Genomic DNA, 12,613 nt, shown 5'->3' with positions numbered 1-12,613 from the left:
TGTCTACCAGATGCTTGCCAGGGATTTCGCAGTGGGGGAATTTTCGCTCGAGGGTGGCCTCGGGGAGCTTTTGGGGCTGCTTTTGCAACTGGAGCTCGGGTTTCGCGGTTAATGACACATAGTCGATTGAATCTAAAATTCAGGGGGACCCTCGTGATTGCGATTGTTTTTGCTTTTGAGGCTCTTAAATTACATTGTCTCTGTTTGTTTTTTCATCTAAGTTTTAGTAGAGTGCACGTGTGGTAGTACTTGGAAAAAATCCTGAATGTGCCTTCGGCTCATGCTATACTCGTGAATGTTAGATGTGTCAATTTAGAGCAACTTGATATACGATATTCAAGGGATCCACGGCAAATCACCCTAATTTGTAGGTAATTGGTACTTTCGAAACAATTACACTGCCTATGAGTGTAGTTTGCGTCGTCGGACACCGATCGATATCCCTAAACTCGATTGATACTCGTGTAATTCTATCTTCGTGAATTCAATCAATTGTGATACCCGTGTCTGATTGTGGTTTTTATTACTCGTAACAACAAATCAATTTACCTGGTGCGGAGTAGTTGAATAATTAATGAAATTTTATTTTCTCGATAACTCGATTTTAAAGCTAATCGCGGTATACACGAAATATAATCCATTATGTATACGATGGCGATAATGTACCTGTGACAGTATATAAACATCAATTGAATAAACAAACATTCGATAATGCCGTGCGAGAATAAGTAATGATAAATAAAATATATATTGAATAAAAATCCGGGGATTCCGCGATGGCAATAATCGAGCGAACGAGCCCTTTTATTTATTTTTCGTCTTGAGAACCTACATACTGGCGCTTATTTGCACGCGGAAGTGAGCATTACGAATTCCCGGCTCATCATCACCGAAATGCCAGACTCGCGCGCGTTTATTATTAAACCTCGTCGTTCCACTCGCGTCCGCGTGCACGTTTCAACTCCCATTCCTCGCGTCCGTCTTTCATTTTGCTGTAATACTTATACGCGGGGGTATAATATATACCCAACATTTGGATGGCGCCCCGCGCCCGAGCTATTACCACTGGGTCATGAGCCGAGCGGCTGTCGCTGCGCTCTTTTCTCATTACTCTTGTGTAAACGAAGCAGAAGAAGAAGACGAGAAGAGGAGGAAGAAGAAAACGAAAAAAAAAAAGGGTGAAAGGGGCCAAGCGATTAACTCTCCGAGCTGGCTTGGCTATAAGCCGTCGACTCTGCGGGGGTTGGTATATACTTATATAGAGAGACAGAAGCATTCAGACTCGCGTCTTTCCGCTGCTTTTTCTTTGCGGCTCGCGAGCTTTTGACCTTTTCCTTGGGACCATTTTTTTTTTTTTTTTTTTTTTTCATACATCGCCTGCTGGTATGATTTTCTTGGCTGCGACTTTGTATTTTTTCTCGAATATTTTTTTCTGCTGCCGTTGTCGCATTGTATCGCCAAGTGACCTCGTTTCAGTTTTCCGAGGGTTTTCTCGTTACTTTGGGCAAATAAGAAATATATATCGCTAGTCGGTGACAGCTGTGTAAGTGTATAGAAAGAGGAGAATTTTTATCGATGAGGCATCGATTTTAATGAATTAATGGGCGCAACGATCCCAGCGCATTCGAGTCACGAGAGTTACTTTTGAGTGGTTCAAAATTAATTGAGACAAAAAGTAGGTAACAGTAGTTCGGTTACAGGTATAGTGCTTGGGTTGAATCGACAGCTCTTATTTTGCGAGTGCAGGAAATCAGTCGAAAAGTATGGCCAACCTCGTAAATTATTTCAACCTGTTCCGAACTTGATTTTATTAAAATTAATTTTCAGGTGCATCCACTCCACTCGAGTGAGACAAAACTTCATTATCCCGTTGAGAAAAAAATCGTCCCTCGGGAACTCGATTAAAAGTTTCGCTGGTCTTGTCACTGTGAAAATGTAATATTAAAGAAGCTACGATTATACGCGTTGACCCGATGCAGGACTCTGATTAAAAGTTTCTATTTTTTTGTTATTCCGCTCCAAAAATTCTGCCATCGATCACCAACGGCAAATATACACTCAAGCTCCCCACAGTTCGGCCGCAGCGTAAAACAGCAAAAGTCCATACCTACGCATCAATTTATTCACTCCCGAGCGCATATACATAGTTGAGCCAAAATAGGGGGCTCACCTGTCTGGCTCTCTAATGGCCAACCGCTCCCATCCCTCCGTTTTTTACCGGATTTTCATGAAATGCTCGACGAGCCGATTCTGTATCCCTTCTGAATTTGTTTATTGTTCGCTCACGGGGTAACGTGCGAGCATTTGTATCGATCGGCTCGTGGTGGATTACATATATTGCGAACACCTACGTGTGCATAACCACACAAATTTCGACCTCTGCCGCGTAATTCGATAAATTAATCAACATTTGACGTTCGAGCGAGAAAACAACAAACTGTTTTTCAATCGAGGTATTTTATGATGTATCTCGTGATATTATTTTTCAGCAGAAGGTTATATATGGCGACTCGTAGCGAGACCGAAAAAAAACCTTGTGTAAAAACGTGGTCGACGAAACGTTTCAGGTGCAAGCCGTGCATTTCGCGAATACGTGGACCAGAAGTTCTCAGGGGAGATGACGAAACGATGCGTATATAGGAGAGAGGAAGAGAGGCTGGTCTGCTCTGAGCTTCAATCCTTCCCTCCCCCTGACATCTCGGAGCTTGAAAATTGCAATCCCGCATTGCTGTTTCATAAATTCGAGCCACCCTCTCTCGTTCGTTAATGTCATTCTCCGTGAGATTCTGTTTTTTTGTTTTTTTTTCTTTTTTTTTTTTAGAGTCGAGCATCATAATTATTGCAGCTGCTGCTTCTGATGGATTTCTTGAAAAATGTATAACTTGACTTGTGCCCTTCTTCTGCTCCTATATACCTCGTTGACATGTTTCACGCGAGAATCATTGCGCTGTGTCGCAAGAGATGCTCGAATTGTTTGGTAATTCGTTGCTTCCTCTCGTTGCACTACTGTACCGTGAATCGTATCGTCGTGTTTGAGGTAATTTTCTCAATTATTTACTCTCATTTTATTCTTCCCTTTTTAATTTATTTCATTCTAAATTCCGGCAAATACTCGACCTACAAGAAATTTAATTGACTGAGAGCCATGTACATATACATACATATACATAATAGCTACGAGAGTAGGGCGAGTGTCTCAACGAGTCGCTCCTTGTTAGTGCAACACGTCATGATTCCTTTGTGACGAATTTTCAAAAAATAAATGCTTAGGTGTACGTTAAAATAGGTCTCAGCATGACTAATCTCGAGATTTCGAATTTTCCGCAAAAAAGGTATCACCTCTGTTCGTATTTAAAGAAGATAAATCCATCCCTCCCGGGGCGCTTGTCATTTGCAATGTACAGACTACCCTTATCTCGCTTTTCCCATTTGGGATTTACGTATAGTTCATTCGTACTGCTGTGCAGCTGCTGGGACAGTCGGATGATACTTGTTTTTAGTATTCGTATACCAAAAAATTATTTTCATAACTTTTTGTACAAAAAAATAAGCATAATAAACAAATCACGCAAAAATGCACTTTACTCTGATGGAATGTTTTTGGTTTTTTTTTTGATAAAACAAAAATCCACTTTAATCGTTATACGGGAATATATTATTATATATACGGGAGAGAGCTAGCATCTCGTTAGTTCCTGCCGTGTTTACACACTCGACAAGTCTCTTCTTCCCATACATGAATACTCACAGCATGCAAAAATCGCGCATGAGATAGACCATGAGTAGAGAGTCCCCGGATCTCCTCTCTGGTGAACAATTAGGAAGTGCAAAATTTTCGAAACAAAGTGAAAAAAAAAAAAAAGTAGCAGTAGCGTAGCACAAGCTCCTAATAACCTGCAGCCGGGATGAATAATTCAGGAAGTTTTTCATTTACTGGCGCGCGCTCGCGCTTTTACACGTGCACGAAAAAAAATACATACAGAGAGAGAGAGAGGAAGAATTAACGTGGAAAAAAAAACGGAGCAGAGAACTTTGGCTACTCTCTCTCTCTCTGCACGTGTGCGTATACGTACAAGGGGATCCATAATACGACGCCGATGAGGAATAATAATCGTATGCAAGGCGGGGCACGCGATGCATATTTCACGCGCGGCCTCGTCGACGGCTCGTAAGCGGTAATATTAAAATTTCTCACCCGACCGATTACCCCTTTCTCCTCCTCCTCTCTAGTCCTCTTTGAGCACTTTTTACTACAGATTACGTTCACCGCTCGTACGTGGAATCGTTAATTTTTTTAATACCTGCACTTGAAAGGGGGAAACGGGGCGAGTGGGGTCGAGTTTTTTTTAAAAAAGAGTGAATTTTTCCGGGGGATGAAAGGCTGATTATATCTCGTACCTATACACGTATCCTTTGAATATTGTATAAATGTACTTTGAACACGTAGTAATTACTATGCTTTTCATCCGAGCATCCGAAAGTTGAAGTAACACAAGATTAAAACACATTATCGTACTCTTAGTGTAAAATAATGTAAAAAGCTTACATTGCTCATCGCAGCATTCAACTGTAAAACGGTATTTAAATGAACACATACGTATTGAAAAAATCACCACGAAACACCGCGCAGTCAAATTCAAGGATGACAATCCAATAGGTTGTTTGAAAAAATGTTTATTTCCCCATCTCAGAAGATCGACACCGCTATACGTTACAGGTATCTGATTACCAGTGGGGGGCAACCATCCAATCCCGGGCCTGCGATACCCCAAAAAGCTCGTCGTCGCGCAATCTTGTCGTTGGAAAAAGCTCACACAACATACGCACACCTACGAAGCAACATGAGCCCCCACTTGTACGCATAGGCCGAGCAAAGTCGCGTGTAAGTATATACCTCGCGGATCTTCATCCCTCGGCTAATGTGTAATTACTCGAGGCGCTCCGTACGCGATAGCAGAGCACAGATAGTACAACGACGCAGCACAAAGAAGGGGAGGACGGGAAGAAGAAGGTTCTCCTCGGCAATTTCACGGGGCGCTCGCTCCGCGTCGTAACGCAATTTTCGGAGGCGCCGTGGATGGGCTGGAGGGTCGTTTTGCGCCGTTCCCTGGAATTCGCACTGCGCGCTCGTATCATGTACAGATGGGAGTTACACGGTATACATGTATATTTTCCAGGCTCGCTCGGTCCTCATTTGACGGAAGTGCTCCAAGGATTTATGTGTGTGTGTGCGTTTGCGGAAACACGCAGAGCCAGGACTGAAGGGGGCTCGGGGATTCCACGAGTGCGCGTCGAGGCAAAAACGAAGGTTGTACATCGTGTGTCTGTCAAAGTTGACGGTTTGAATTATTGTCGACTGGGAGTGTGTAAGGCAACGTCTTTGGGTCGATCTGATGGAGAATCACTCGTCGTTTCCACAATGACTTTGGTCACGCTCTCGGAGTGAAATTCTCGTCATTTGTTTCAGTTTTTTCACAAATACGTATTCGAGCAAGATTTAACAACTAAAGTCGCAATGGTACCTACTAATTGATAATAACTGTGATTGTAGAGAGATCCACAAAGCCCCTAGTACACCCCATGTTTGCACAGTACTGAATGGCCGTATGAAAATTTCACTCGCCAATAAGTACCCTGCCCCGGCCCCTGCATTTCAGGGATCGAATGCTCCATGAAAACCAACGTCTGCAAGTTTAACGCCCGACGCGCACATGCACCCAAGTAGGTACAATAAGCGAAAAAGCTCGCCGAGTATGTATGTACGCACACCCTTTGCAGAAGGCGTGCATTTTACAGCAGAGCTTGAATGGAATGGAATAGAGAGCAAGCAGACCCTCAGCGAGTTGGTTTACGAAGTTAACCTGCAGAAACTTCTGCCCAAAGTGGCTCTCCTCGGCTATACCGCCCTGGCGTTATTAATCTCAAATTCTTGGCACCCTCCAGATGTGCAGGTGTAGCGCGAAACAAAGGGAATGTATACAGGAATTGTATGCGTGTGTGTGTGAGAGAGAGAGAGAGACGCAGACGTGACTTTGTTGGATGGTCTGTACCTACACTTCTGCGACTGCGTTGCGTTGACGATGGTGAGTGTGTACAAGAGGAGGGCCATTGTGATTCCGGGCACGGGTTTCTATCTGAGGGTCCACTCGAAAATTTAACTCTGAAGAAGTAGGAAAATTTTGGCTCTTTTCCTCTCTCGTCTCGGAGGTACACGACCCTTAGTTTGTACGTGCGTCGACTCGATTAGTATCGCGATACCATGGCAAATGTCTGTGGATTCTTGCTACAGCATATCGTGTTTGATTATTGGGTATTTAGTTTTTTTTTTTTTTTTTTTTTTTTTTTTTCCTGTACAATGATATGTGTGTAAGGTGCCACATCGCGTTGAACACAAAATCCAACGATTTTTCAAAACCGCGCACGTCTCCCCTTGTGTAACGTCGTCGAATCGTTTATCTCTTCCGGGAAGGTAGCGAATTTCCCATGCCCCGTTCCCCCCGTAGCAGCAGCGCAAGAAATATATTATTCAGAGTCCCCAGCAAAAGCCACCTCGTTTTTCCTCCTTTTTTTACACCAGTCAATCGTAATCCCCGCCGGAATGGCTGCAGGGAAAATAAGAAAAAGGTGGGCGGCGTTTCCTTTGTGCCCGCGTTCCGTCCAATATCTCCTGTCCATGATGTCTGTCGGGGGGGGGTGGAAGCGAGCGACGACGTCATCGAAGAGGACTCGCTTCTTCTGCTCCCCCATTGTGGGGTAAACGAACGAAACCTCTGGCGCGAAGAACGCAACAAGTGTCAGCGAGCGTGTCTTGGAGCTACGCCAGATAAACCCGGGTTTTCTCGGGGACGACGGAGATTGCTGTTTGTGATTCGAATGGATCGAGATTCCTCCTCTGTCGCTGCACTTCCCGTGCACCCGACTCGCTCTTGTTTGATCCTCGAAATGACTTCTGCACTCTGATGCTGTCCTCCTCCTCCTCCTCCTTCTCTACGAGAGATCCCAGGGAACGCACATACCTATACGTACCTTCGCTTTCTTATGCACGACTTTCTTGCTTTCTTTCCCACGGTGTACACGCCTGCCTTTGTGTTTGGTTTTCCTTCATCGTTTCCCTCGATTACTTCCACTCCCCCCCCACTCCCTACTTTGTCTCTCTTTGCCGGATAAGTTCACCCTTGCCTCAGTATAGAGGCAAAAAAAAGAACAGTTTTCACGAAACGTATATACCATTGCTCACACTCATAACTGTATATCACTACATGTATTGAAATTTCGAGTTTTGGTGAATCGTATGATTATCATTATTATGTTTATTTTATTGTCAATGCAGGCGAAGCTGCGCGTGATGGTGGAGGAGAACGTGGGACCGGGGCTGAGGCTGGACGGTGGCGGCGAGCCGGACGCCGGCAAGCCCCGACCCGAGCTGGTCGGCGCTGCTCGGGCCATCGTCCGGGACGCGCTCTCGTTCAACAATAACAGCAACAACAACAATAACAACAACAACAACAACAACAACAACAACAGTCTCAACAGCAATGGCGGGGGTGGGAGCAGTGCGAGTAGTACCACGAGCACGGGTACGACGGGTGCCTCGACGCCCTCGAGCAGCAGCGGTGGGGTGCCGGCCACCGGTGGGCCAAACTCCTCGTCCAGTGGCCCGGAGGTTGGGAGTCCGGCCAACTCGAGGGACCACCATCTGGTGCAGCCGGACGACGCGGTCGGCAAGAGGCTGAGCAGCGGCAGCAGTCCCGTCGACAAGAGGAGCTCGCTCAGCGAAAAGAGCCTCAGCCCGATCGACAAGAGGTGCAGTCCCGTCGACAGGAAGCCCAGTCCCGTCGGTACGTGTAATTTCCCCCTTTTTGTTCCATATTGTATTTAGTCGTCGGTGTCGATTTAAACATTCAGTAGTACAACCCGAGTATGGTCAGACGGTGTCTCATTGCCGAGGATGTATACTACTACACGTTTTGGAGACACCTTGTACACGGTGCATTTAATTTTTTTTTTTTTTTTTTTTTTTACCACATTTAACTATATTAAATCTCGTAATTTAATTGGTAAGGATCTTTGAGTATAAAAAGTTCCAAATTCCAAGCTGAAGCTACATTCGTGTGTCTCTCTTTGTTCATTATTACCATCGCGTAAGGAGTGTTAGTTCTCTGTAGACACGTGAGTTTTTCAAAAAAAAAAAAAAAAAAATCAATAGCAATAAAATGTGTGTGGTCTCAGAGCGGCACAACGGGTCGCCGTGCACGACGAGTAGCCCGAGCGAGGGTAAAATCACGGCAGCCGGCAACAGACGAGCCTTCGCCCCGGCCCTGGAGAAGACGCGGCTGGGAGGCTCGGGCGGCAGCGTGGACTCGCGCTCCGACAGCGCCAGCCCCGTGAGCGGCAGCTTCTTCCGGCCGGGCGAGCGGCTGCGCATAACGACGACCCGCAGCCTCGGCGAGCACTTTGCCCGGCAGGCCGGCAACAAGGGCTTCGAGGACAAGGACATCAAGGACTTTGCCGACGGCGACGTAGACAACGAGCCCCCAGGACCCGCCCCCGGGAGCCGGCCCTGCTCCCCCGGCAACTCGTTAGGTACCTGCCCTTACATACCTATGTACAAGCGACTCAAACCCTCGTGCTAAACGATAAAAAAAAAAAAAAAAAAAAACAACAGGAATTGGGGACCCGGTGGTGGCGTCGCGGTTGTCGAATCTACACGGTGGGGCCCACCACCCGGAGCTCGCGTCGAACCGCCGGCTACGGTTGGAGAACGAGCGGCTCGTGACGGAGGTGGCCAGGCTGCGCCGACTGCTGTTGAGCGGCGCCTCGCGGGGCGAGGTCGGGGCAGACGAGGCGCAGATCGACGACGAGGCGCGCTTCGTTGCTCTGGAGATGGAGCTGCAGCGCGCCCGCGAGAACGTGCAGAGCCTCAAGGCGGACAGGAAGAGGCTCAGGGCCGAGAAGTTCGACCTGCTCAACCAGATGAAGGCGCTCTACGGGACCCTCGAGGACAAGGAGCGCGAGCTCCGGGACTTTATTCGGAACTACGAACAGGTTGCTTTTTCCACCTATGTGTATACACCCCGAGCCATTAGCCCCCAAGAGTAAAGAATCTTTCAGGCATTTCAGACGCGACAGTACACGCGCGCCTTCCGTCGTAATGGAGTAGAAAAGGGGCAGATGGTTGGTCTTTTTTCAGCTCGAGCTGTAATACGTCAGCTTGCGTCGATAGGCCCTGCCTTTTGACTCGTCCCGAAAAAAGCGCCCGTCAACTCCAACTAACGTTCCAGCTCTGCCCCGATATCTGCCCGTACGCGCGCGTGTTAGCTGGCGACGACTTTTCACGAAGATAACGCCCCTCACCCTTTCTGCCCCCGTTTTGCTCCGGTTCTTCATCTACCTTTATTGCAAGCATATTTTCAATATACCCGCAGCCGATTTATTTGTGAATCAAGTCGAGCACCCACGTATGATAAATTTGAAAAAAAAAAAAAAAAAAAAAAAAAAAAGAGTAGTGTGTCAGAATTATCATTTCACCAGTACTTTATACAACAGATAATCCAAAAAAAAAAAAAAAGAGGAAAAAATATGTGCCTCCGAGCCCCATTGCGATACCCAGAAGAAAAAAAAAAGCTCCAACACGCACGACCCCGATAACTCACCCGGCGGTGTAGATAACACAGCTTGCGCCCGTCGGTGTATTCCCTACTTTACTCCACGAGCAGAGGGGAGCCGTGCGATTTTCTCCTCTAATCCGCGCGGGCCCGAAATCGCATAAAGACCACACTTGACTCGGCGCCCATACACTTGTACGTGTAGGGCCACGTGCGCATTATCATAGGACCAAGCGGATATCGTCGCGTGACCGAGAAATATTACCAGCCGTTTGCACCGGGAGACCAGTGTGGAATACAAAAAGCACAGGAGGGGGGTAGTTTTCTTCGGTATATATAGGGATTACCACTTTTCTCGGGCGGCCGTCATCATCATCTCTTTGTACCCCGCTGGGTAGGCTGGATGAACGCGAGGGCCAGTCCTTTAATTGCGCGCTCGTGTCACGTATGAATACACAGCACGTTCTCGCCTTTTTTTTTTCCTTTACTATACCCTCTACGTGTATGTACACACTCCTCCTTTTTTGACTCGGGAATCAGAAATTGGGCGTCTGGTGTGTTGATGGCCCGCGTGTTATGGTGAACATTGACCGAAGGAGTAGTTCTCGGGGGGTGATGGAGAAGAACAGCAATAATCGTGGGAGGGTCGGTGTTTTTTTTTTTTTTTTCGCAGTATTCGTATGGAAATCAAGGGATGAGGGTGGGAACGCCGGGGATCGGAGCACGTTTTGTTTATCCACGGTTGGTTTTTGCTTCACAACAATAAGAGCTTGAAACTCAGTCAGAATTGAAGTACACCTATCTCGCGTCTGACAGTATATATATATATATATAGGTGTATATGATTATAAAGGAAAGATGGTATTCCCCCCGCGTACCCGTCACCAAGTCCCCGAGTCAAACAAAACTGCGATGCGTATAAGAGAGTTCGCGGGGGTAGACTCGGCTGTAGACGAAAGAGAATCGTATGAAGAAAGGGGGTGGGGGGCGGGGGGTGAATTTTCCGCGCTTCCGCAGGCCGACTCGTCTTCTTCCCTCGAGTTGAGAGAGAGAGAGAGAGAAACCCGTGGGCGGGTGCACGAAAAGAGGTTAATGTTGTTTTGGAAACTCCCTCGACTTTGCTTCGCAGTGGATGTGTACAATAAGTATATATTAAGTATATACGAGGTATAGTCCCGATTTCCAATCATCGTTTCCGAGAGGGTGTGTTGGATTATTGCCGACGCGGTATAGGTTTGCCAATATAAGCGAGTTCGTGACGAGGAACGATTATGCAGGTACGAGAGGGCGTGGAAAGCCGGTTATCCCGGAGGGGTCGTGATCAGTATATTATATATACTCATTCGGATTCAATGTTCGCGCAATGGTGATACGCGCGCCTACTACCTGAATTAATGAAAAAAAAAAAGTATGTACCTTTTGAAAGGTAAAATGTAAAGCTCCTTTTGTTCCTGCCGCTTGTATACCCCGGCAGCTACAATAAAGGAAGACTTGATGGAAACACCCTATATATGTTAGTTAAAGCTCCTTTCATCCCGTCCACTCGGATTTTTGCGATAACTGTATCATATACGTATACTGATGGTGAACCACCCCCTTTGACGCGTGCAGCGGATGCGCGAGAGCGAGGCCAACCTGGGCCGAATGCAGCAGCCGGGCGTGAGCACGGAAGAACGGGAACTGGAGCGGGAGCGCGAGCGCTGGAGTCTGCTGAGGGCAGCGCGGGACGAGGCCGACCGGAGCCTCAGCCTCGCGGCCAGCCTCGCCGACAAGGAGGCCGCGCTGGCCCACGCCCACGTGACCATCAAGGAGGTAAGAGAGAGAGAGTAATTGATGAATCGGGACTTTGTTCGTCCTCATTTCCTATCTTGCTTCCTTCGGAAAAACAGCTTCAACGCCAGTTGGTCGACCGGGGCGGCGTGTGCCTGAGCGACCAGGAGTCGTTGGTCTCGTTCCCTCGAGGCAGCGTCAACGGGGCAGCGACTCCGGGGGCGGGCAGCAGCAGCGGGGGTATCCTGGGCCACCTGAGCTCCCAGCAGTCGCAGCCCACAGGCTCGGCGAGCGAACTCGTGCAGACCAGCGGAGCTGCGGCCGGTGTGGTGGGCGTGGGTGGGACAACAGCGACGCCGACGACGAATGTCACCGGGCAGGCCGGGGATCGGGGCAGCTGTAGCGCCGACAGTGGGGTGAGGGGCTCCAGCGACAGGGAGAGCGGAGGGGCTACCAGTATCGGTGGAAACCTCTCCGATTCGACGACCGATGGTGAGTCTGTTGATTTTTTTCTTTTCTTCACCCCCCCCCTCCTAATCGCTCGGGGTTACACTGCAGCGTGCGTCGAGTCCTTTTAATCATCTCTCACTAACAAATGGCCCTTTTTACCATATTATATCTTACGTTCCTTCTGATCGTGTGTCGTGGCGATCGATACACACCCACCAAGTATCATTTTAACACAGACCACATATACATAATACCATAGTGTGACTATTGAATGACAGTATAGGGTGTATTTCACGGAATCGCATGCGTCACATGAATTGTTCACGATACCAAGTAACACTCTACTTTGCTCCATACTCGATAATACACACGTATAGTAGAGCATGCCATCAGAAAATTTAAAAAAAAAAAAAAAACAGCTCGTGTGCGCGTAAGGATCGCGAAGCAGCATAAAGAACACAAGATGAGAAGCTAAATATTCCCAAAACTGCACGATCACTGTACAGTGTACACACTTATGATGTTGAGCACAAGCAAACATTCACACCCATTCGCGTGAGCCTCACCATAAGATACACCTGATGGATAAATTTGGGGGAGGGGGGGGGTAAGCAAAGGGTAGAGTACCAAACGACGGGAGGACACACCTCGGTGGACGCGGCAGAGTTATGAATCCCTCTCGTTTCGTCCCGACAGGTACGCCGGCGCTGATGCGAGTGGACGTAAGCAGCGGCCTCGAACCGGACAGCATCTCCATAGCCACGTCGTCCCACGTATACGCATGTAAG

At 47.7% G+C, this 12,613-nt stretch overlaps 1 protein-coding gene across 1 annotated transcript in view; it reads left to right on the top strand.

The window, feature by feature from the left end:
* Liprin-gamma (liprin protein kazrin) overlaps positions 1–12,613 on the top strand; it is a 95,720-nt gene that overhangs the window by 72,512 nt on the left and 10,595 nt on the right. Inside the window, exons 4-9 of the mRNA XM_089590536.1 lie at positions 7,331–7,838; positions 8,230–8,583; positions 8,666–9,045; positions 11,217–11,417; positions 11,495–11,867; positions 12,522–12,608. Of these exons, the coding sequence (XP_089446662.1) occupies positions 7,331–7,838; positions 8,230–8,583; positions 8,666–9,045; positions 11,217–11,417; positions 11,495–11,867; positions 12,522–12,608 (1,903 nt within the window). The remainder of the gene's footprint in view (positions 1–7,330; positions 7,839–8,229; positions 8,584–8,665; positions 9,046–11,216; positions 11,418–11,494; positions 11,868–12,521; positions 12,609–12,613) is intronic.

The sequence above is a fragment of the Copidosoma floridanum genome, unplaced genomic scaffold (genome assembly GCF_036245765.1).
Source record: "Copidosoma floridanum isolate Cflo_tuat_1 unplaced genomic scaffold, Cflo_Japanese_pri ptg000001l, whole genome shotgun sequence".
Classification (NCBI taxonomy): Eukaryota; Metazoa; Arthropoda; class Insecta; order Hymenoptera; family Encyrtidae; genus Copidosoma; species Copidosoma floridanum.
The sequence above is the reverse complement of the archived record's forward strand: the minus strand, read 5'-3'. Positions and strand labels throughout refer to the sequence as shown.